Consider the following 25344-nt stretch of genomic DNA (forward strand, 5'->3'; position numbering starts at 1 on the left):
TGACTCTTCCTTTCACCTGAAAACTTAAGAGGCCACTTTATAGTTATTAGTTGGCCTAATTTAAATATTATTAAGGTCTGAGGAGTGGGAGGGTGACAGAGAAAATGGCTGCTTGCTGGAGCAGTCAGAACACACCCAACATTTATTGAATAAGTTTGCCGTCTTATATGGGTGAGGGTCATGGTGCTCCAAAACTATTACAATACTAACAACTAAGATCAGTGATCACAGATTGCAATAACAGATGTAATAACAATGAAGGACTTTAAAATATTGCAAGAATTACCAAAATGTGATTCAGAGATACAAAGTGAGAACATGATGTTGGAAAAATGGCACTGATGGGCTTGCTCAATGCAGGGTTGTCATAAACCTTCAATATGTAAAAAATGTAATTCCCTACCCTATAACAGTTCCATTCCCATATATATGTATGTGTATATTACGTATGTGTATATTATGACCAAAAAAAGTGTGTATTACGACCAAATTAATTATGCTAGTCTCAAGCTTGCTTTTTCATACAGGCTATATATTTACATATATACAAATACATATATATGTGGATGGAATTGTTTTATTATAGCGTAGGCATATGTTTAGCATACATATACATATGTTATGTATATGTATATATTTACATATACATACATATCTCTCTCCAAAAAGGAGTACTGAATAAGTTATCCCAAAGGCATATAAAAGGATGTCCATACTAGCTTTCACAATAGTCCCAAACCTAAAACCAACCAAATATCCATCAACTTGTGGTATATTCAGTCAATGGAAGAGTATTCAGCAATTTAAAAAAGCCTCTGCTACATACAACAACATGGATAAATCTCACAGATATACTGTGGTGAAAGCATCTAAACATAAGAGTACATATTAAATGATTTTATTTATATGTAAAATAGATAACACTAACCTACAGTAATATAAATCATAATGATAACTAACCCTTGGGAGGAGATTGACTGTAAGAAAACTTGAGGAACCCTTCTATGCTACCTTGATCTGGGTGGAGGGTACAATAAATCTCACTATTTGCCTCTGCTAAAGACTACCTTGCTAGTCTCAAGCTTGCTTTTTCTCACTTAACAATATATTGTGACCATTTACATGTCAGCAAAGATATCTCTTTCATTAAGTTGTTGGCGTCTTTTTTCTTTTCTTTTTTTTTGTGACAGGGTCTCATTCTGTAGCCTGCACTCTGCACTGGAGTGCAGTGGTGCCATCATGGCTCACTGCAGCCTCAAACTCCTGGGCTCAAGCGATCCTCACACCTTAGCCTCCTGAGTAGCTTGGACTACAAATGCATGCCACCACACCAGGCTAATTTTGTTTTTTAGAGACAGGGTCTTGCCATGTTGCCCAGGTTAGTCTCGAACTCTTAGCCTCAAGCTATCCTCCTGCCTTTGCCTCTCAAAGTGTTGGGATTACAGGCGTGAGATGCTGCACATAGCTGGACATCTTTTTTTTTTATTAAACGTACTTTCAGGAATCTTATTCTCCAAAGTAAGTTATAAATGCTACAGTGGCAGGGGCTCCATCTTACAAATCCCATGAATAAAGGGAACTTGGAGCTGTGGAAACAGTCCTGGGTTTAAAGCTGAATTTTGCCCCTTTGTCTGTGCAACCTTGGACAGATTACACACCTTCTCCAGGTTCAGTTTCCACATCTATTTTTTTTTTTTAAATCGGGACAACGCCTACACATGAAGTTGTTAGAAAGTTTTAAATAGGCAATGAATGTAAGGAGCTCAACACCTAGTAGGTTCTCATCAACTGATAGCTCCTTTCTCTTCCATCCTCACCAAGCCTTGCTCATAGAGCCCTCAATAAAGCTGTGATTATTTTCTTACTTTGCTCCTGTATCCAAGCACCAGGGTAGAGAATGAATGAAGGGCAGTATCAGCTCAACAGTCTTCCTAATACCAATCATTTCTTCTCAAAGTCAAGAGCTTGTTTTTAACTTGCTTTTAACAAGAGCTTGTTTTTAATTTGGTTTAACTGACCACATCATTTGAGATTTGAAGATGAATCCTGAGAACTCATAGTAATGGGTTCCTTGATTCCTCTCACCAGTCATGGCCAGCAATCCCATCAGCAGGAATAAAAGGGAAGAAATGCACTGAGCTCTAAGCCTGGCAGGCAGGGTTTGACACATCCAGGCTGATCCCAGAATCAAGGGTACAATAAAGAAATATTTTAAATAACGAGAATTTGAAGAAGCAAATAGCACCACCAAGTGGCCAACATTCCATATGGAAGTTGTTCTATGCCCAGATTCAGCCGTGAGTCTTTCCTAGCTACTGTATAATGTCGTGGCTTCACAGGGGTGGAGAGAGAAATAAGATAAATAAAGGGCAGTGAACACAGTTGATCCCTCCATCTCTTCCTCAACAAGATCTGTGGATATGTGCCCACTGTGTTTTGGGCCTCCTAACTTCATAATCAGGCTCTAATTCAAGCTCTTGCTATGGCATTTTACAGACTTTAACCTGTACAAACCCCACCTAACTCCTATTTACTGCCAGCTGACTCTCAATGTGGGGTTTATAAAAATAATCTCTTGTCACAGTTCCTGTCTTCTACCATATATGGCTGCCTATCTACTTATGGGTTTTCCTGAACAATATGAGGACAGTTTATTCAAAGATGTAATCTTAGCACCAATCATGATGCTTGGCATGGAGAATGAGATTAATAAACATTTTTGAGCAAACTAATATGAAAGTGATTCAACTGTCCAATATATGATATATCCACTGACTTCAGAAATCATTTCACTCACTCCTTGATTCAATACGTATTAAGTACCTCCTATGTGCCAATAATTGTGTATGGGGCTAGGGTGACAAAGATGACTAGAACACCAGTCCTCTGCCCGCAAATATCTCTAGGTGGGCAACAGACAGTTATGAACATGAATAATATAACCAGAGATATGAGAAAGGAAATTAGCAGGCTTCTCTTGATACCTGGAGGAGAAAGAGGAATTCAACTTGCCTGAGGTGATGAGCTAAGGCCTCCAGGGCTTCTGAGCCAAAAGAATGTTTAGGATGAGTAGTTCTCCAGATGGACTATAAATGGGGCGTTGGGGAGAGGAATTCTAGTCGAAGAGAACAGGATGCTGTGCATGGAGTCTGAGCAGGGTCACCTCTGGACTTCACAGAGCAAGAAGCTGAGCTTTCTGTTGTGTTTGAGGGATACAAAATACCCATCTTCACAAGGGTAGCATTTGAGGGCACTGTGGGAGGCAATAGGGGAAAGCCCTCAAAACTTTCTCCGCAAAAGTAATAATTTCCTTTTTGGCAACCAGGAATACTTGAAAACGTTTCAAAATAACAACCTCTCTTTTTTCTCCCTGGTAATCCTTTGGCAACTCTGCTTTCCTGATCCCTTGTCTGTTTCTCCCCTCTCTCCTTTCTCCCCAACTTGTTACCTTTCCCCTACCCAGTCTCAGAATCCCTGCAATAATCCATAGGAAGCACTGCTGCCCCAGGTTAAGAGAAAAAATTTAAAATGGATCTTGAGCACAACATTTCAGGACCACAGACAGTGGCATGAAGCCCACCCATCCACTGACATTTCAGTCATGCCAGCTCCAACTCATTAGGCCCTCTGAAGACTTGAAAATATGGCCTCCAAGTTTACCAAGCAAACAAGGAAACACGGACATATCCAGAAGCAATAGGAGAGGTTAAAATAACAGACAGAACAACCAGACAAATATTAGTCGAGGTATAAGAGGTTTGAAGAATATAAAACAAAGTTGGCCTGATGGATCTTTATAGAACACTGCAACCAAAAATTGCAAAATATACATGTTGTTTTAAAGTATGGAACATTTCTAAAAATTAAATGTCCATTGTACAGTCTCAATATATTTCAAAGGACTGAAATCATAAGAGTATATTATTTAAAAAGTATTCAGCCAAGCTAGAAATCAGTTTCAAAAAATAACTAGAAAATCCTCACATATTTTGAAATTAAGAAATACACTTTTAAATAACAAATGGATCAAAGAATATATTCATAATATAAATTATAAAATTTTTGGAACTGAATGAAAACGAAGATAGCAACATTTGGAGATGCAGACAAAGTAGTAAATACAGAGAAGTTTACAGCCTAAACTCATATATTAAAAAATAAAAAGGTTGAAAACTAAAGAGTTAAACACTAGCCCAAGGAGGTAGAAAAAGAAAAGCAAAAACAAAGGACAGAAGGAAGAAGTTAATAAAGATGAGAGCAAAAATTAATAAAAGGGAAAACAAACATACAATAAAGAAGATTAAAGTTAAATTTAAAGTCCTTTGAAAAGACTAATAACATGGATAAACTTCTAATGAGATTGATCAAGAAAAATGAGAGGTCACAAATAACCTCTTTTTCATGAATGAAAAAGACATAAGTGCAGACTCTATAATAATTAAAAATAAAATAAGATGATATGAATAACTTTATGCCACTACATTTACAAGTTTAACAGGAAATGAAAATTTTTTCAGAAAAATACAACAGAAAGAAAATTTTTAAAATCTGAAATCGTCCTATGAAATAGACTGCATCTGTAATTAAAATCTTCCTACAAAGAAATCTCCACGCCCAGAAGCATTCAATTGGGCTTCCACAAAATTAATACGGAAAAACAATGCCAATGTTATATAAAGTCTTCCAGAGAACGAAAGAAAAAGGTATATCCTCCCCAACTCATTGTATGAGGCTATCACAATCTTGATAGCACAAAATCCAATGAGGACAGTATAAAAAGAAAATTTAGAGGCCAATATCCTTCGTGAGCATGGATGCCAAAATACTCTATAGTATACAATATAGTATACATATTTGTTATGAAGGTAACAAAATTTGGAGATGCAGGTAAAATAGTAAATACAGGGAAGTTTGCTATATAATACTATATAGTATACATATTTACAAATAGTAAATCAAACATCAAATTTTAAAAAGGGGAGAGGGAGCTAATATATCATTACAAATATTGGTTTATTTCAGGGATGAAAGATTTAACATAACCAATCAATGTAATTGGCTACATTAATAGATTAAAGGATAAAAATCCTATGTTCATCGCAATAGATTTCAAAAGAGCATTTGATAAAATTCAACCTTCTTCTCTTTCCTAATTATAAAAAACCTTACTGGCTGGGCACAGTGGATCACACCTCTGATCCCAGCACTTTGGGAGGCCAAAGAGGAAGGATCGCTTGGGCTCAGGAGTTCAAGACCAACCTGGACAACAAACATTGTGAGACTTCATCTCTACTAAAAAAAAAAAAAAAAAAAAAAGGCTGGGCATGGTGACACCTATCTATAGTTCCAACTTTTGGGAGACTGGGGCAGGAGGACTGCTTGAGCCTGGGAGACTGAAGCCTGGGAGACTGAAGCTGCAGTGAGCTGTGATTGTACCACTGCACTCCAGCCTGGGCTACAGAATAAGACTCTGTCTCAAAAAAAAAAGAAAGAAAAGAAAAGAAGAGAGAAAAGAGAAGGAAAGAAAAGAGAAGGAAGGAAGGAAGGAAAGAAAAGAAAGGAAAAAACCTTGCTAAAACTAGAAACAGAGGGATTCCCCTTCATCTTATAAAGAATATCTATTAAAAGTTACAGTAGGGCTGGGGGAGGGAGAGCATTAGGAGAAATACCTAATGTAAATGACGAGTTGATGGGTGCAGCAAACCAACATGGCACATGTATACCTATGTATCAAACCTGCATGTTGTGCACATCTATCCTAGAACTTAAAGTCTAATAATAATAAAAAGTTACACTAAAGATCATACTTAATAATGAAATTATTGAGATTGGGAATAAGGCAAGAAAGCCCACTATCATCACCGCTATTCAGCATGGTAACAGAGGTTCTAGCTAGTTTAATAAGAGAAATAAATAAAAAGTATGAGGATTTAAAAGACAGAAACAAAACTGTGATTATTTACAAATGATATATCTAAAGTAATCTACAAATTAATTATGAGAATTAGTAGTTTAGCAAGATAGATGGATATAAACTCAATATAAAAATGCCAATTATATTTCTACATAACAGTAACATTGGCCAAATTAAATTTTAAAAAATCCACTTGTATTTATTTTCTGTCACTGCCATAACAAATTATAACAAACTTACTGCTTTAAAAATTTTTTAAATGTATAGACAAATTTATCATCTTACAGTTCAATAAATCAGAAGTCTGACACAGGTATCATCAGGCTAAAATCAAGGTATCAGCAGGGCTGTATTGATCTCTGGAGCCTCTAGTGGAGGATCTATTTTCTTACCTTTTCCGGCTTATGGTTCCCTTCCTTCGTTCTTAGAGCCAGTAACATTGCATCACTTTCATCTTCTTCCGAAGTCACATACCCTTCTGACTACAGTCAGGAAAGGATTTCCAGTTTTAAGGTCTCAGGTGATTAAATTGGGCCCATGCAGATAATCCAGGATAATCTCCCCATCTCGAGGTTCTTAACCTTAACCACATCTGCAAAGTCTCTTTTGCCGTGTGTAATATGTATAAGGCAATATATTCATGGGTTCTAGAGATTAGGGTATGGATATATTTAGGGGGAGGCACTATTCTGCCTACCACAATGCAATTTATAATAGCATTAAAACGTCAAGTATCTAGGAATAAATCCATCAAAAGGTCTTTAAAATGCTACACATAAAACTAAAACATTATTGAGGACAAGTGACCACACAAAATGGCGGCATAGAAAGCTCTAGGAGTTGGTCTCTCCACCAAAGCAACCACTGGGCTGGAAAGAGCAATTGGAATCAACTAATTCAGATATCTAGAACCTGATCAGATACTTAAAACAACCAGGTTAGTGCTCAATGAAGGGACAGACTGCCCGAGGGTCGGGGGGTTGGGCAGTCTTATTTTGGTGACTGGCTGACCACCAATAATGGATGAGAAACTTCAGTGACCACAAATAAGGAATACACATCTTGCAAAAATAGTTTAGGAAAGTCACAAATGGATGGCTGCAGTACTTAACAAGCAAAAATAAACAATTTTTAAGTAGTAAAAGAATCAAATTTCCAGAGTTACCACTCTGGAGTTAATATTCAGAATGTCTTGTTCTCAACAACAAAAAATTACAAAGCATACAAAGAAATCTGGCCCACTCCCAGGAAAAAAAAGAATTTGGCAAAAACTATCACTGAGGAAGCACAGTGGTTTCTCTTGTATTTGATGCCACCAATCCACCACATACTGACCTTAGGCCTTGTTGTATGTAGTCTCTTTCCTTTTACTATTCCTCCATGTTAGAGAAAAGACCTATCCTTTTTAGGCTTTGTTTAGCAGAGCTTCTATTGCTACTGGGCTTTTGCAACAAATACTGACATTCTCATTTGATTCTTCCACAGTCACTTAGCATGCCCTATCTAGTGTCTCCAAACTCAGGGACATTAGTGAAATCTTGTGTGGATAAACTCTAATTACTGTAAACTTCCTCAGAAAAGGTCTTGAGTCTTTCTCAAAGAAGACTTCAGTCAGACCCATCTACACCAGCCTGAAGAAAGTCATCAATTAGAAGCAATAAAGTGGTGCTATGGTCTGAATGTGTCCCACAAATTCATGTGTTGGAAATTTAATCCCCAAAGCAACAATGTTGGGGTGGCGTCTTTTGGGAGGTATGTAGGTCATGAGGGAATTGATTAATGGTATTATAAAGAGGCTCGATGGAAGAAGTTTGGTTTCCTTTTGCCCTTCCACCTTCTGAGTACACAGCATTTCTCCCCTCCAGAGGATGCAGTGTTCAAGGTGCTATCTTTGAAGCAAAGACCACACCCTCACCAGATACCAAACCTTCCAGTGCCTTAATTGGACTTCTCAGCCTCCATGATTATGAGAAATAAAATTTCTGTTCTTTATAAATTACCTAGTCTCAGGTATTCTCTTACAGCAGCACTAACAGATTCAGACAAGTGGTATGTTGAGATTCACTCTCTTCTCTTTATGTAGTCTTTTATTCTTTTCAGGTCAACATCAGGCCACAAGGGTGGGGAGTTAGAGAGTTGGATGTCTGTGCTCAACTCATCATCTTAAGCTGAAACATTCTCAACGGTATTTTAAAACACGGCACTAGTCTATTACATCTCTATTAGCTGCAACTTTGGGGGTGGAGTAAAGTTCATAAAAATGTAACTCACTTCCTAGCATTGCTATTAATGTTGTTTCAGTTCTCATTGTGCTACAAAACTCAGTAAAAGTAAACTACCACTTTTGTTATAACTGCACAGACACTTCTGAGATCTCAGTCTGCCTGGAGCAAAAAAAAACTTTATTAAAGTCTAATCCAGTAAATATGGTGCTGTCAAGAAATTGTTCTGTATATCATCTCAATAACTCTCCAGCTCAAACTGTATTTCAGGGCTTCCCCTTCCTTCTAGTTGTTGGTCTGGTGGCTGGCTCCTTCGCATGGATGGCCTGTGATATGGTTTGGCTGTGTCCCCACCCAAATCTCATCTTGAATTGTAGCTTCCATAATTCCCACGTGTTATGGGAGGGACCCAGTGGGAGATAATTTAATTATGGGGGCGGTTTTTCCCATACTGTTCTCATGGTAGTGAATAAGTCTCACAAGATCTTATGGTGTTATAAGGAGAAAACCCTTTTGCTTGGTCCTCATTTTCTCTTGCCTGCTGCCATGTAAGATGTGCCTTTAGCCTTCTGCCATGATGTGAGGCCTCCCCAGCCATATATAACTGTGACTCCACTAAACCTCTTTTCTTTATAAATTACTCAGTCTCGGGTATGTCTTTATCAGCAGTGTGAAAACAGACTAATATAGCCTGCAATGCAGATTCTTTCATGGTGTGGCTTATTAGACTCACGTCCCAATTAGATCTGAGCAGTTCCTTGGCATAGGCAGTCCTACTGAGGCAAGTCACTTGTTCTCACTACTCCAACAGCTCTAATAGATTCCTCTCACTACAGAGAAGTCTGTGGGTCTTCCAAACCACTTTAGGATCCCATTTCCATAGCCTACCTTACACCTACTGTAAACCCTGTAACCCCCCACCATGCCAAACTCCACTTAGCAGAAACAATCATGGCTAAGGCAAGACAGGCAAAGAATGGTCTCTCATAGCTGGGCACAGTGCTTCACGCCTGTAATCCCAGCACTTTGGGAGGCTGAGGCGGGTGGATCACCTGAGGTCAGGAGTTCGAGACCAGCCCAGCCAACATGTTGAAACTCCGTCTCTACAAAAAATACAAAAATTAGCTGGGCGTGGTGACGGGTGCCTATAATCCCAGCTGTTCAGGAGGCTGAGGCAGGAGAATCACTTGAACCTGAGAGGCGGAGGTTGCAGCGAGCCGAGATCGTGCCACTGCACTCCAGCCTTGTGACTGAGCGAGACTCCGTCTCAAACAACCACCACCACCAAAAAGAAAAAATGGCCTCTCCTGCCATTCCTTCCCAACATCTTTGCAGAAGCATAGCCTGTTGGTTCTGATGCTCATAATAAGCAAACTGCAGAGATGTGGGAACTTGGCCCTCAGTTCAGTCGCCTCACCTGAGGACCTGACAGGATTAGGTCTCCCATTTCACTTCTTCCCCTGAATTATCCAGGAAGGGAGAGAGGCAGCAGGGATCACTTTCCCCAAAGTCTCCCTCCAGCCCACTTTATACATCTACCTCTGTTTGGAAGGAAGAAGAAACTAGTTTTTTGGGGTCGCAAATTTGACCTCACAACTGGCAAGTGCTCTTTGAGCTTCATAATTGTGAGGCAAGATCTTTGTGCTCTTTCCTCAGTGGAGATCTATCCCCACGGTAATCAACACGATTCTTGGCTTCAACAAAAGATGGAGTAAAGGAGCAGTCAGTAAAATCGGGAGAAAAAGAACTTCGCAATAATGCTTCACATTCATGCTGTTACACAATGTTCCCTCTCTCTTTTTCAATGTTAAGATTTGATGAGCTCAATATAACCTATGAGAAATGTGCATGGACAGAGGATTTTTTTTAGGGTAGTGAAAATATTCTATATGGTACTAAAATTTATACATATATATATAATAATAATTATAACAAGGCTGGACACGATGGCTCACACCTGTAATCCTAGCACTTTGGGAGGCCAAGGTGGGTGGATTGCCTGAGCTCAGGAATTCCGAGACCAGCCTGGGCAACAAGGTGAAACCTCATCTCTACTAAAATACAAAAAATTCGCCAGGCATGGTGGTGCATGCCTGGAGTCCCAGCTCCTGGGGAGGCTGAGGCAGAAGAATCACTTGAACCCCGGAGGCGGAGGTTGCAGTAAGCCAAGATCGTGCCACTGCACTCCAGGCGGGACAACAGAGCTGAGCGAACACTAAGGTAAACTATAGACGTTGGGTGATAATGATGTGTCAATGTAGGGTCATCAATTGTAGTAAGTGTACCCTCGGGTAAGAGATGTTAATAATTGGAGAAGCTACGCATGTGTTGGAGTAACGGGTATATAGAAAATCTCTGTATTTTCCTCTCAATTTTGCTGTGAACCTAAAAGTGCTCTAAAAATGTTTAAGTATTTGGAAAAAAGAAAAAGAGTGTGGAAAAATAAATGAGTGCATACCAGATTAACATTTTTTAAATCTGGGTGACGGTTACATGGTATGTATTCTTACACTTTAAAATTATGAAGTATTTTAAATATTTAAGAAAGTACAGAGAAGGTTGAAACAAATGTACTTGAAATATACTCAATGAATGGATAATAGTCCCACCAGAAATTAAAAGATTCTCTAAGCAACTAATAATAGTTTAACATACTGCTGTGAAGAAAAAAAAAAGATTCAGTGATTAATGGAGCAAAATAGAAAGCCTGGAAATCAATCCTATTTTACGTCAGAATTTAAACACATGATTATGAGGGCCATCATAAATCAATGGGTCTCAGAATACTTATTTACTTATGAGAATACTTTTAGGTATTTAAAAAAAATTCCAGGTGGTTAGATGCTTTTAAATCAAGTTATATTTGCTAAATATAGCATAAAGTAGAAATGAGTAGGTATCACTTTTCTGAAGATTGGTTAACAATGGGTGTTTTGTTTTGTTTTTAGATGGAGTCTCACTCTGTCACCCAGGCTGGAGTGCAGTGGTGCAATCTCGGCTCATGGCCACCTCCACCTCTTGGTTCAAATGATTCTCCTGCCTTGGCCTCCCAAGTAGCTGGGGTTACAGGCCCAGCTAATTGTGTGTGTGTGTGTGTCTGTGTGTGTGTGTGTGTGTGTGTGTATTTTTAGTAGAGACAGGGTTTCACCATGTTGGCCAGGCTAGTCTCGAACTCCTGACCTCAGGTGATCCACCCACCTTGGCCTTCCAAAGTGCTGGGATTACCGGCGTGAGCCACCACACCTGGCCAACAATGGGTTTTTATATATTGCATTAAAGATCTCAAATTCTCAGGTGTAACATTAAGAATTTACTATATTAAAAGGCACATGACACAAAGGGAAATTTTTCACAGTGGAATTAAAATTAGTAAACTAACAAAAAATTCAACCTCACTAATTACAGTAAAGAAATGGAGATAAAAACAATTATACCAATTAAAATTTTTAATTTTAAATTATAATATTTACTGTTGATAAGATTGAAATTAAGTACTGTATTCATACATTTGTAACAGCAGAGTAAATTGGTACAATCTTTTAAAAAGGCAATATTGCAACGTTTTTAAAACATAAAATAACTATATTTTTGGATTTGGTTACTCTCATTCCTGGGAATTTATTTCAAGCAAATCATTCAAAAGAAAAGGAGAAAAAACCATATTCATGACATTGTTGACAACAACACTATTTACAATAGCTCACAGACAGAAACGTCCTAATGCCCATCGATGCATTTTAATAAAAATGAACTAACACCAACTGGATGGATACCGGGGCGGGGAATGGGACTAAGACACAGTCTTGCCTGGGCACAGTGGCTCATGCCTGCAATCCCAGTACCTTGGGAGGCGAGATGGGTGGATTGCTTGAGCTTAGGAGTTCAAGACCAGCCTGGGCAACAAGGCAAAACCTCATCTCTGCAAAAAATACAAAAATTAAGCCAGGTGTGGTGGTGCATGCCTGTAGTCCCAGCTACTGGAGAGGCTAAAGTGGGATGACTGCTTGAGCCTGGGAGGTCAAGGCTGCAGTGAGCCGAGATCATGCCACTGCACTCCAACTCCAGCCTGGGTGAAAGAGTGAGACTCTGTCTAAAAAAAAAAAAACACACACAGCCTCTACCCTAAAACAATTCACAATTTGGAAAGGGGAATAAAGAAGCGTACTCACAAGGGTAATAAAGAAGGGTCATCACAAACAGTAATTATAGGGTATACAGAATCGGGGGAAAGGGAGGATGCTTAAGATAATAGTAATGAAAAGAAAACGACACATAACATTTTATCTGTTATGATTCAATTATGTATACATATGAACAAGAGTTAGCAATGGACATACAGAAATAAAAATGAGGATCTACTGGAATATCAGAATTGGAGGTATGGAGATATATTTTTCTTTAAATTTTGCTTAGTTATAATTTATTGGTACAATACTGTGATAAATTTTTCATTGTCCTATAAGATTCATAATACACGAGGGCCAGGCGTGGTGGCTCATGCCTGTAATCCCAGCACTTTGGGAGGCCGAGGCGGGCGGATCACGAGGTCAGGAGATCGAGACCACCCTGGCTAACACGGTGAAACCCCGTCTCTACTAAAAATGTAAAAAATTAGCTGGGCGTGGTGGTGGGCACCTGTAGTCCCAGCTACTCGGGAAGCTGAGGCAGGAAAATGGCATGAACCTGGGAGGCGGAGCTTGCAGTGAGCCGAGATCGGGCCGCTGCACTCTAGCCTGGGCAACAGAGTGAGACTCCGTGTCAAAAAAAAAAAAAAAAAAAAGATTCATAATACATGCACACACTATGAATTATGTAATCTCAGCCTACAAAATACCAGTGTCATAATCAAATGAAACTGAGATCCAAGTGTATTGCTTAAAATTAATTCAAGTTTTACCAAGCCCAAGTGGTTACCACCTACTTCGCACACCTGCGTATCTCAACAGTTGACTCTGCTACATATACAATGTGATCCTCACACATACGTTCATTTATGTACCTACCATCCATTCCCAACAAACATGGCTGGACGCTAACCCTCTTCCCCACCCCAAGCGGTGATCAAGGCTGCAGTTGTTCTCCCCAAGCCCTCTCTCTCTCATCCCCATTTTTTCTTTCAGTTTCTGACCTCTCACCAGAGAGGCTCAGGAGCAAGATCTTCAGCCACTTCCAATCCTGAGCATGGGAAGACAGACAGAGACTGTAACTGGCTACAGCCCGTACATGTGTGGGAGCAGGATCTTGGGATATCTTTCAGCACTGCAGGGACAGAAGTAGGAAAGAGAAGCTTGGGATCCCTGACCTCAAAGATCCTAGCTTAGGTTACAAAGCACCAATAGGGGTACCTGAGTGAGAAAGGTGGTGCAATCACAATAGCATGTGGATCCTGGCATCGCTCTCTGGGTTTGAATTCTGACCACTCATACCCAGTATGCATCTGTAAAATGCTGACAGTAATAACCCCTTACCTCACACTTATTGTAGGACTGAGACAAAGCATATAAAGTCTGTATTGCAGGACCTGGTTCATGGTAAGAATGTAATAAATGGTAGTGTAACTATGTGTTGTTTCTATTATTGAGAAGAGGACTTTCTGGACAGCCCTGTTCCTCATAACAGGCCCACTGCTCACATAAGGGAGGCGTCAAAACATCTGGGTCTCAGTAGCAAATGGCAGGCCATGAGAGCAATTTACTCTGAACTTTCTCTACAACCTGCCTCCCACCACCATTTGCCTATTGTGCACTGCACCCCATTAAGGATACTCAAGGTTGCCAGCAGCAGGCAGAGCTTCTGATGCTATCACAACTGGACATCAAGATTTGGCCATGAAATCAAATTGGACACTCCGGCGGGGAGCGGGGATACCAAACTGGAGATTTCTAAGCTTGACTCCTAGCCAACTTTGCCTTAATTCACTCTGTAGACTTTTTTCACAGCAGCCCCTACACAACATGTTCCAAATTCATTTAAGAGCCTATCTTTACTATAGTGCAACAACCTGGGAAATACAAATTATAGTTGACATAAAACACAATTCCACGATAAAAACCTTATTTAAGGCTGGATGTGGTGGCTCATGCCTGTAATCCCTGCACTTTGGGAGGCTGAGGTGGGTGGATCACCTGAGGTCAGGAGTTCAAGACCAGCCTGGCCAACATGGTAAAACCCTATCTCTACTAAAAATACAATAATTAGTGGGACATGATGGCGGGCACCTGTAATCCCAGCTACTTGGCAGGCAGAGGCAGGAGAATCGCTTGAATCCAGGAGGCAGAGGTTGCAGTGAGCGGAGATTGCACCACTGTACTCCAGCCTGGGTGACAAGCAAGACTCAGCATCAAGACAAACAAACAAATAAACAAACAAACAAAAAAACACGTTATTTAAGAAGGGTTCTTGATGGTTCCAGTCATCCCTCTGAGAATTTTACACTCCCAAGTTCTTGTCCAATCACACTACTTATCTAGGGCTTAATGGAGTTCCCTTTAGCTCCCAAGATCCCAGGAAAAGCAGTGCCTTTTGCCCCAATGTACTCTGACTGTAGGGCCAACAAATTCTTTACAATTGTTCAACCCACTAACCTGACAGACTCCTGATTTGATCCATAAGACAGTCTAATGCCCTACAATTCAAAGGGTGGTTTGTGGGCTAGTGTCCATCTGTGGACTCCTTCTCACTGGTCTCTAAGTATAGAAATTGAGAATAAATGTTTAAAAATTTATATAGCATTTTACATTGCCAAGACATCCAAGCATATGATCAGTGATCTCATTTCACACAAGGTTTATACCAGTTTGGGACCCATTCAATGAGTTACATGAGGCATGAGCTATGTGTTAGTCATGTGCAACAGAAGCATTTATTTGTCTCTGAAAGATTGGTAGTGGGAGTGGGAGACTAATCCTTAACCAGAGGCAGTACGGAAAGTCCTGGTTTAACCTCCACTCAATTTTCCAAAGATGATCCAGAAAAGCTTAGCGGACTTGTGATAGTTAATATTAGGTGTCAACTTGATTGGACTGAAGGATGCCTACACAGCTGGCAAAGTATTGTTTCTAGGTGTGTCTGTGAGGGTGTTGCCAGCGGAGTCTGACATTTGAGTCAGTAAGACAGGAAAACTAGGACAGGAAAACCCACCCTCAATGTGGGTGAGCACCATCCAACTGGCTGCCAGCACAGCTAAAACAAACCAGGCAGGAGAAGGTGGGATCTTTGCTTGCTGAGTCTTCTGGCTTTCATCTTTCTCCTGTGCTGGATGCTTCCCTCTGTTCCTCCTGCCCTTGAACATCAGACTCTAGGTTCTTTGGCCTTTAGACTCTTGGACTTACACCAGTGGTTTGCTGGGGGATCTTGGGCCTTTGGCCACAGGATGAAGGCTGCACTGTCGATTTCCCTGCTTTTGAGGTTTTCAGACTCAGACTAAGCCACTACTGACTTCTTTCTTCCCCAGCTGGCAGACTGCCTACTATGAGACTTTGCTTTGTGATTGTGTGAGCCAGTTCTCCCTAATAAACTCCCTTTCATGTATACATATATCCTATTAGTTCTGTCCCTCTGGAGAACCCTGACTAATATAAAACTGGTTAGCTATCTTTTTTATTTCAGAAAACAGTTTTTAAAACATGAATGGTGGACAGAAGGAAAAGAAATATGGCATGGCCATCTTCTTATTTTCCAATAAAGGGCATCAAAAACCAATGCATAACTATAACAAAAGCATACAAGGTTCATGATTACTTCATAAAAGACAATTTTTATGCCAAAAAGAGAAAAAATGACAATGCATAAGTTTCCAACAACTGTGGGTCATCTTATGTATACATACACACCTCACATATACATAGATTTTTACCACATTTCCTTCATCTTCTAATTTCAAATTAGCGGAAATTTTATCATAGACTTTCCCTAGTCCACAGACTCCCATTTTGGAACTGCTGGTCGGAACTCGGAACTGCTGGTCTATCTATTTTGCCTGGCTCCTATCTTACCAACCCTTAATTCTTCCCATGCCATCAATGACTTTGCTAGAAAGCAGATCGACTATACATATAGCCCTGCTTTAAACTCCTGATCAGCTTCCCCTGGCAAGAATACAGTCAATCTCATTAGCATGGCATACCAGCTTCTTAGTAACTTAAATGCTGTTCACCTCTTCAACATTAATTCTTAGAGTAACCCTCAATTGACGTCATGCTAAATATTTTCAGCTCCCTACTATGTCTGGATGGCCCAATATGCCCCAGACACAAGGAGTTCCATGCAGGCTGGTAATTACAAACAAATGAGATTAACATAATCCACTTGGTCTGAGCTTAATATACAGGTGGGTGAGACTGTTTCATGTGAGCACTCAGTCTCCTTTATCTTCTTCTTCGCCTGGTAACCTCTCAATCTTATGAACGGATCTCAAGGACAAGTTTCCTTTTTGCCAGGTATCTAGAAACAGTCCATGGATGCATTACCCATCATCCATCATCTGCAATGTAGTTACCAACAATGCACTCAGGCCATAAATACCACAGCCTGGCCCTCCATGGATGCTTCTTCTTGCTCTCTGGATTGATGCTCCTCATCCTGGGGTTCCCAAACCTCTTTGCTGTTTAAATAAATCTGTGGACTCCATTAACTGAGGTTCTTTCTTTTCTCAGCTCACAGTATGTCTCCTCTAGACCATTTCTCTAAGTGACAATGGTGCTTTCAGCTACCAGACCTTGTTCTGAGTTCATACTTTCTAACCTTGGATAAAACGGTCTCTAAATAGGTTGTGACTACTCTGGCTCAAAGTCGTCAACATCTAGCTCGCTTACATTTTTCTAAACTGTAGCTTCTGGCCAAGCATAGCCTTTGACTACAACAAAGGGTAACCTTTGCAAAGCATAACCTTTGCCTACAACAAAGGGTAACATTTGCAAAGGGGAGACAAGGGAAAGGGAGGTAATTCATCCATCATCCTATTCCTGAAAATGTCATCTGGAAGCAGTCAACCTACAAAAGCTTATACACCTTTTTCATAAATAACACTGCTTGACCCAGTTATGGAGGGAAGAAAAGACAGACACATGAAAAGTAGACAGCAAATTATTCCTTTGGACCTAGAAAAGAGGTCCCCATATGGAAAATAACAAACTGACTTTTTGGAGACAAGGTCTTGCTCTGTCACCCAAGCTAGAGAGCAATGGCATGATGACGGCTCAGTGCAGCCTCAAACTCCTGGGCTCAAGTGGTCCTCTTGCCTCAGCCTCCTGAGTAGCTAGGACTACAGGTGTGCACCACCACACCCATCTCATTTTTTAATTTTTTGTAGAGATGGGGGTCTTGCTATGTTGCCCAAGCTGGTCTTGAACTCCTGGCCTCCAGTGATCCTCCTGCCTCAGCCTCCCGAAGTGCTGGGATTACAGGTCTGAGCCACCATGCCCAGCCACAAACTGACTTTTTGTTTAACAATTCAGTCTCCTGTGAAATGTCAAATGAACCCAGTGGCTAGTATTCAATGTGGCACCCCAGATGAAATCAACCCTGAAAAAGTAAAACTGAGGACCAGTTCCCATTTACTACTATGTTACAGCCTCCTATGAGGTCAAGGCATAAACACCTCTCTAAAAAGTCCATTTCTGGCAGCAATATCTTCAGTTTCTATTTGAATTCTTCTCTTCCTGGGTTGAGTGAAATCACTCATTTCTGCCATTCTTCTAATGTACTCAAATGGTCATGCTATATATTCATTTACAGTGGAAATATATTCATATTTCCTGACCTTTTTTCACCTAATCGTTGCTTCTTGCCCTTGCTACAACAGACAAAAACAGAAACCTACATCCACCACAGGGTGTAAAATTGAGCAGCAAGTGTGCTGTGGCCATCTACAGAAAGGTAACAATGCAAAGTGGAGGAGGGTCCATGTAAGACTGAATGTAAAAGGCAGTATGAAATTTACAAAGGGCAAAGGGCCTATGTAAGTCCAGGAAAGATCACAGAAAGGAGGAGAGAAGTGGAGACGGCATTTGAGGGAGCTCTAGTGTAGTTTTCCTGATGCTGAAAAAAGTCTGAACTGTGACTGCAATGTTTGTCCCACACATCAGATTTATAGAAAATCTATATACCTGGTCCTTGCAGACGTGTTTCATGCTGAGAACACTAATATTTCTTTCTAATTTCTTTTGTGAATGGCTTGTATTTTCCATATGAAGTTTCTCATTACTGATTATCTCCTTCACAGAATCTTTCTCATTTTTATTCATTTCATCCCTTGTGAAATTTCTTTTATGTCTCTCTAACTTGCCCTCTGATCTGCAAATTATCTTGAATATCAGGTCCCCCTCTCAGATATTCACCTGATACCATGCCACAAGATTTGTGTTTATCAGAAATTATTTGTTTTGATGTCAGATGCTCATTCTCAGCTGGGGTTTTTCCACCTGATTAGAGAAGAAGAAATACATACAAATACCATCTCTCAGCAATGCTAGAGGAAAGTATACCAGAAGTTAGCAAACATTTCTTGTAAACAACTAGATAGTAAATGTTTTAGGCTCTTCAGGCCATACAATTTCTGTTGCAAGTACTCAACCCTATCATTGCAATGTGAATGCAGCCACAGACAATACATAACGAATGAACATAACTGTATTTCAACAAAACTTCATTTACAGACACTGAAATTTATTCTTCTTTTGATTTCCTTCAGCCACTAAAAAATTCAACCATTCTTATTTCACAGGCCATACACAAAAAGACCGGTGGTAGGTCAGATTTTGGCCTATGGGCCATAGTTTACCTGAACTAATCAGCAAGTAAGATTAATATGTCCTATTATTACACAGCTTTCATGTCCTTATACAATACTCTTCTTTAAAGAGACAAGGTCTCACTCTGTCACCCAGGACTGAGTATAGTAGGGTGATCACAGCCCACTGAAGCCTTGAACTCCTGGGCTCAAGCAATCCTCCTGCCTTAGCCTCCTGAGTAGCTGGAACTACAGGCATGTAACACCACACCTGGCTAATGGTACGTTTTCAGAGATGGGGGTCTTACTATGTTGCCCAGGCTGGTCTCAAACTCCTGCCTTCAAGCAATCCTCCCACCACAGCCTTCCAAGTAGCAGGGGTTATAGATGTGAGCCACCACACCTGAAATGCCTTTAGAGCATTTAGGGAATAAAGTGAGACAAGGAAAAGTCCTGAATCCCAAGAGGGAACAGAAAGCTTTATCAGAGTTTAGAAGTCCAAAGAGAGTTCAAGACGAAAAGGTAGCTAAGAAGATAGGAGGAATCAAAAAGGGAATGGGAATGAGTAGTAGTGTAAAAATATCGACAACAAATAAGGATGGGAACATGAAACAGAGGGCTCAGATACAGTAGGGAAAGAATGGAGACATAATTGGGAGGCATAAAGTTTGGAGAGAATCTCTTAATTAAGTGAAAAACAACAAAAAGTATCAAATAACTCTGTATAAAGTGTTATGGCATAAATGAGAAAAGTATTATATTATTCCTGCTGTCAGAAAGCCTGTAACTTACTTGGGAAAGATAATATACATACAATAGTTAGAGAAAATAGTATTGGATTTGGAGAATGCATATCTAACCCACCACCCAAAATAATTTCACTCATGAATCATAATGTCACTAAGTCTTTGCCAAAGACTGGCCAATGAAATTCAGCAGTATAAGGATTATACATCATTGACTATGATTTATCCAAGGAATGGAGGGTGGGGTTCAACACACCAAAATCAATCAATGTGATGTATACCATATTAATATGGGAAAGAACCAAACTTATCAGTCACAGAATATCATTTCATAAACTTTAACACTCTTCCATGACAAAAACTCAACAAATTGGCAACTTGATAACTTGATAAAGAGCATTTATAAGAAAATCATAACTAACATCATACTTACTGGTAAAGGATTGAATGCTTTCCCCGTAAGATTAAGACAAGAATGTCCACTCTCGCAACTTGTATCCAACACTGTGCTAAAGGTTCTAGCCAGAGTAATTAGGCAAGAAAAAAAGTAAAAGGCATTCAGATTAGAAAGGAAGAGTTTATAAAACTCTTATTTGCAGATGACATAATTTTTTATATAGAAAATACAAAGAAATCCATCAAAATTCAAAACTGTTGTGCTTCAAAGGACAGTATTAGGAAAGTGAAAAGACAATTTAAAAAATGGGATGAAATATTTGTAAAGCATGTATCTGATATGGATTTGGTATCCAGATGTCAGAACTGTTTTTTTTTTTTTTTTTTTTGAGGCGAAGTCTCGCTCTGTCACCCAGGCTGGAGTGCAGTGGCGCGATCTCTGCCCACTGTCAGAACTCTTAAAACACAACTATAAAAGGAAAAGTAACCAATTTTAAAACATGCAGAGTTTGAAAAGACATTTCTCCAAAGAGGATACATAAATGGCCAATAAGCACATTGAAAGACTCTCAGTGTCATTAGTCACTGGAGAAATACAAATAAAAACTACAATGAGACAGCACTTCACATCACCAGGATGCCTACAGCCAAAAAGATAGACAATATTAAGTGTTGGTGAGGATGTGAAGAATTAGGAACCCTCATACATTGCTGGAGGGAATGTAAATTGGTATAGCCACTTCGGAAAAAGTTTTGGCATTCCTCGAAATGTTATACAAATAGTTGCTGTATGACCCAACAAGTATCTATCTAGAGTATGTACCCATGAGAAAACACATTTGCATTATAACTTGTATGCTACTATACTGATGCATGTTACAAAATGGATTAACCATGAAAACATTATGTTAAATGAAAGCCAGTGGCAAAAGGCCACATATTGTACAACTGCATTAATACCAACTATCCATAATAAGGAAATTTATAGAAACAAAAAGTAGATAGGTAGTCGCCTAAAACCAAGAGTTGGGGACAGGTATGGTGATGATCCCTAACAGATAGAGGTTTCTAAAGATCTAAAAGTAGACTGTGGCATGTTTGCACAACTCTGTGAATATTCTAAATACCACTTAATTGTATACTTTAAATGGGTGAATTGAATGATTTGTGAATTATATCTCCACAAAGCTGTTTAAAAAAGGACATGAGAGCCTGCTTTGTACATCAAAATGAGTTATTTTAATGAATGAAAAACATTAAATCTACCAGTCTACAGAAAAAGAAAATGTGTATTTGACATCGTTTAAGGTGGCTCTTACATCAACTTGTTACTTGGAAAACTGGTATTTAAATGTCAAGAATTAAGCCTTTCTCCTGTCTTCCCAGCATTGACGATTTTGAAAAATTTTTGATACTACTGTACGTAACAATGCTTTAGCTAAGTAAGTATATCTTCTTAGTTCCAAGTATCCTAGAGGGGAGGAAAATCATAACAACTGTAAGCTTAAAATATTTCAGTATAAAAAATTATTTAAAATTTTTAATATATTAGTTCTCATGAAAAACAAAAATAAATTTTTCTACTTGTTCTGTTGGTCAGTGGACAAGATAATACTGCACCAAGTTTATCAATTTTGTAAAACTGGAGAAACTGGAAAAAAGTGATCACAAATAACCAGTAAAGTATTTAGAAAAACTGTTCCACATATCCCCAAGGGATAAAAGCATCCCAGTGTGTGAAATACAGAAGCAGAGTGTTGTGTACTATGCTTTAAAGGGATGGGAAGCTATGAATAACACACCAGTCAGAAAGAATGTGACCGAGGATCCCAGTGTACTCCATGATGCTGGGCACAGAGAACACACACCTTTCATTTTGATGAAATGAAGACAAAGGAAGAGACAAAGCTGGAGAAGGTCCCTCTTGTTTAACTCACCTATCAAGCCTGCTCTCCAGTCATTCCTGCTTAGGACTCCCTGTGGCTGGGTGAAACAGGACTCTTTCCCTTGCTCCAGATGAGAGACCAAAGCTGGTTTGGAAGTGGGTGGCACTGCTTGAAAAGAAGAAAACATAACACAATAATGAGCATAGTCATAGGGGTCAAATTCAAGCCTGTGGCGGCAAGAACAAGCAAGGGAGGTGAGGAGAGTAATTCCTGGGTGAGCTATACAAGAGGTACCCTAAAGAGGTACTGGGAGGGATCCTGGGAAGAAGAGTCAGGATGGTTCTTCCAAGGAAGCCTGAAATACCCTGGAAGGCAGATTTCTATTTAAAGGGCAACAAGATTTGTTACCTTCTTTATCAGAGGATGAAAATCTCCCACTATGGGAAAAAGACAAATGGCTCCTGGGAGTAACTCCCAGAGGAAGACAAAGTGGCTGCGTTCTCTCAAGATAAATTGGAGGTTCAATACTAGGCTAAGGGTATCAAGATATAGCACAAGCCCTACTGTACTCAGAATCACCTCTGAGGCAGGTAGGGAAGGAGGGTAGCTTTTACGATAGAAAAACAAGGAAAGCCCTTAGCAGGTCAACAGACAGTAGGGCTTTCTATACCTGGCAACCTTTGACATCGCTATTTGGGGTCAGCTAATAATTATAAAAAAGCCATTCAACCTGAGGGCCCAGGCAGAAACCAGCGGCAGAGACGCCTTACCTACAAAGGCCACAGCCTCATAGTTCTCCAGCATCACATCCCTGTACAAGGCCCTCTCAGCAGGCACCATGATGTCCCATTCCTTCGCAGTGAAGTACACAGCCACATCCTCAAAAGCCACTGATTCCTGAAATGACAAGTTCCTACTTTCCCAGACCTCAGTACTTTGGTGATGGTCAAATCTGCCAATGAGAGACCTGAGAAGGGCACCTACAAATGATATGTATTCAGTATTGGGTCCTTCACGTGCCTACAGAGTTTTCATGTAAAATTTAGGTGTGGAGGAAGAAGATGCAGAATTAAAGGTAGCCAGTCAGAGTTCAGCATACTTTCCCAGTGAGAAACAAGTACACCTCTGCTATGAGCTTCTAAACATGTGACCTCCACAGACACTGAACCTGCTGCATAGAAGCTGGGCTTGGGCCCGAGCACAGAAGTGCGCTTGTGGAAGGAGAACTGACCGCTGAGCATAGCTGTCAGCTTAGCTCTAAGTCCCTCCCTAATTTGTATATATCCCAGTGATTATTTGGGTTACTCATATTACTCCATTTCCCAATTCTACTGTCATTCTAATCCTTCTTTCTTGCCTGTCTCCTTGCCCACTACCCCGAGCACAAAACTCTCTGATCAGTCAATGAACTCCCACCCGCAGCCTGTCTTCATGCAGAGGTAGTGAGGTTAGAGAAGCACAGGAAAATACTGCTTACTTGAGAAAGGCTACGGTCTTGACCAACTTGGTGCACAAGGCTCAAGATAGGCCTAAAAAGGTGGCTATTTCAAGTTTTTAGGCCCTGGAGTCAAGCTCTGTATTTCAGAAATAGAGCTCTAGTGGAAATGGTCTTAACATGGAGTATGAGATTAAGGGAACCTATGCGCCAAGTGCCAAAGAATGTTTTGTCAATTATCATTTTTATATATTTTTAATTCCCTCGGAGAAAAGCCCTCCATGTTATGTTGTGTTGCAAAATTCCATGTAACTCACCAACAGTGAGTGTCATGGAATACTGGTTCAGACAGAAAATTCAACTAATAGAACTGAATAGGGATTTTAAAAACAGACATAGACATATACGTTCACCAAATGCATGACAAAGTAACTAGAGTAATTCAGTGGGTAAAAGACAGATTTTTCAATACATAATCCTGAATCAATTGGATATGTATATGGGGGGAAAAAGAACTTTGACCCATGCCTCACACCTTTAATTTGAGATGAATCACACGCCTAAGTATAAAGGTAAAACAATAAATCTTCTAGAAGAAAACACAGAAGAACATCTTGATGATGTCTGAGTAAGAAAAGATTTCTTATACAAAACAAACTGATATACTGGACTTCACTGAAAGTAAAATCTATTTATCAAAAGATACCATTAGGAGAGTGAAAATGCAAGCCACTGATTGGGAGAAGTTACTTAATAACACATATGTCTGACAAAGGACTTATAATAAATAAGAAACAATACAACTTAGGAGGAAAAAAGGTACAGCGTAATAAAAAATACGAAAAAATATCTGAACAGGGAGTTCACATAAGAGGATATGCCAATAAACCTATGAAATGGTGCTCAGCATCACTGCTTACTAGAGATGAGAAAATTTTTTAAACCCCAATGAGATACTACAAATGAGTGACAACAAGTATTGGTAAGGATGTGGAGCAACTGTACACTGCTGATAGAAATATAAATTGGAAGAATCATTTTGGAAAATTGTTGGGCAGCATCTACTAAAACTAACCAAATGTATATATACCCTATGAGCTAAAATTTTACTCACAGAGACATACTCAAGAGAAATGAGTGTCTATGTCCACAAAAGAATTAAAAGAATGTTATATAAAAGAATGTTCATGCATTCTTATTCATGGTAGCCCAAAAGGGGAACAACCAAAAGTCCATCCACAATAGAATGAATAAAATGTGCTATTATCACAAAATGAAAAACTACTCAGTAGTGAAAAAGAACAAATCACTGCTGTGTGCAACAACGTCAGTGAAGTTCACAGACATAATGTTGAGCAAAAGAAGGCAGATACAAAAGAATGCATGTTTAATAATTCCACTTATACGAAGTTCAAGAACAAACAAAACTTTCCCATGGTAACAGAGGTCAGAATAGTGGTTAACTTTAGGATGAGCAGTGGATTGCTTCGGAGGCAGTATGAAGGGGCCTTTTGGGGTGCTAATAATGTTCTATGTGTTTCTATGAGTGAGGTCATACAAGTGTACATAGTTCTAAAAAGTGAGCTATACTGTTAAGACTTGTGTTGTATAAGTTAAACCTCAATGAGAAATGTGTGTGTGTGTATATATATATACATATATAAAAGTATGTTATATATATGTAAATGTGTATATATAGATATTTTTATGTATGTATCTAATAAACATATATGTATATACACACAGGGATATGTACAGAGATAGAAAAAAACAGCTCACCTGGGGCCTGGTTGTTAAGGACACAGCTGTCATCATCTGACCTCTTTTATTCCTTTCTGGGTAAAGGTAAAAGTCTCAGGTGCTGAAGGTAAAGAAAAAAAAACATTAATGACAATAACTTTATTGACCATAAGTCCTACATACAACCTCTGACCCAACCTGTTTTGAAGGCTATATAAATAACTGTTCATTAGTTATTGCTTATTATCAGTCTCACAAAGGCGATCTGAGATAGCA

The 25344-nt window shown here is 39.5% G+C and overlaps 1 protein-coding gene across 9 annotated transcripts in view; it reads right to left on the reverse strand.

Annotated features, from left to right (window-relative positions):
• Positions 1 to 25344, reverse strand: part of KRBOX1 (KRAB box domain containing 1) — a 35920-nt gene that overhangs the window by 8238 nt on the left and 2338 nt on the right. For 3 of the 9 annotated variants that reach the window (XM_058443533.1, XM_058443532.1, XM_058443534.1), the window contains exons 2-6: positions 25108 to 25189; positions 22664 to 22790; positions 21945 to 22061; positions 20045 to 20129; positions 11635 to 12226 (exon numbers count right to left, since the gene is read on the reverse strand). In XM_058443533.1, the coding sequence (XP_058299516.1) occupies positions 12019 to 12226; positions 20045 to 20129; positions 21945 to 22061; positions 22664 to 22790; positions 25108 to 25143 (573 nt within the window). In that variant the 5' untranslated portion in view covers positions 25144 to 25189 and the 3' untranslated portion in view covers positions 11635 to 12018. Of the gene's footprint in view, positions 1 to 11628; positions 18558 to 20044; positions 20130 to 20964; positions 21479 to 21944; positions 22062 to 22663; positions 22791 to 25107; positions 25190 to 25344 lie in introns of those variants that run through there. The other 6 variants (XM_058443535.1, XM_032161915.2, XM_058443538.1 and 3 more) reach the window with 6 other exon arrangements.

Source organism: Hylobates moloch, unplaced genomic scaffold, assembly GCF_009828535.3.
Source record: "Hylobates moloch isolate HMO894 unplaced genomic scaffold, HMol_V3 SCAFFOLD_8, whole genome shotgun sequence".
NCBI lineage: Eukaryota > Metazoa > Chordata > Mammalia > Primates > Hylobatidae > Hylobates > Hylobates moloch.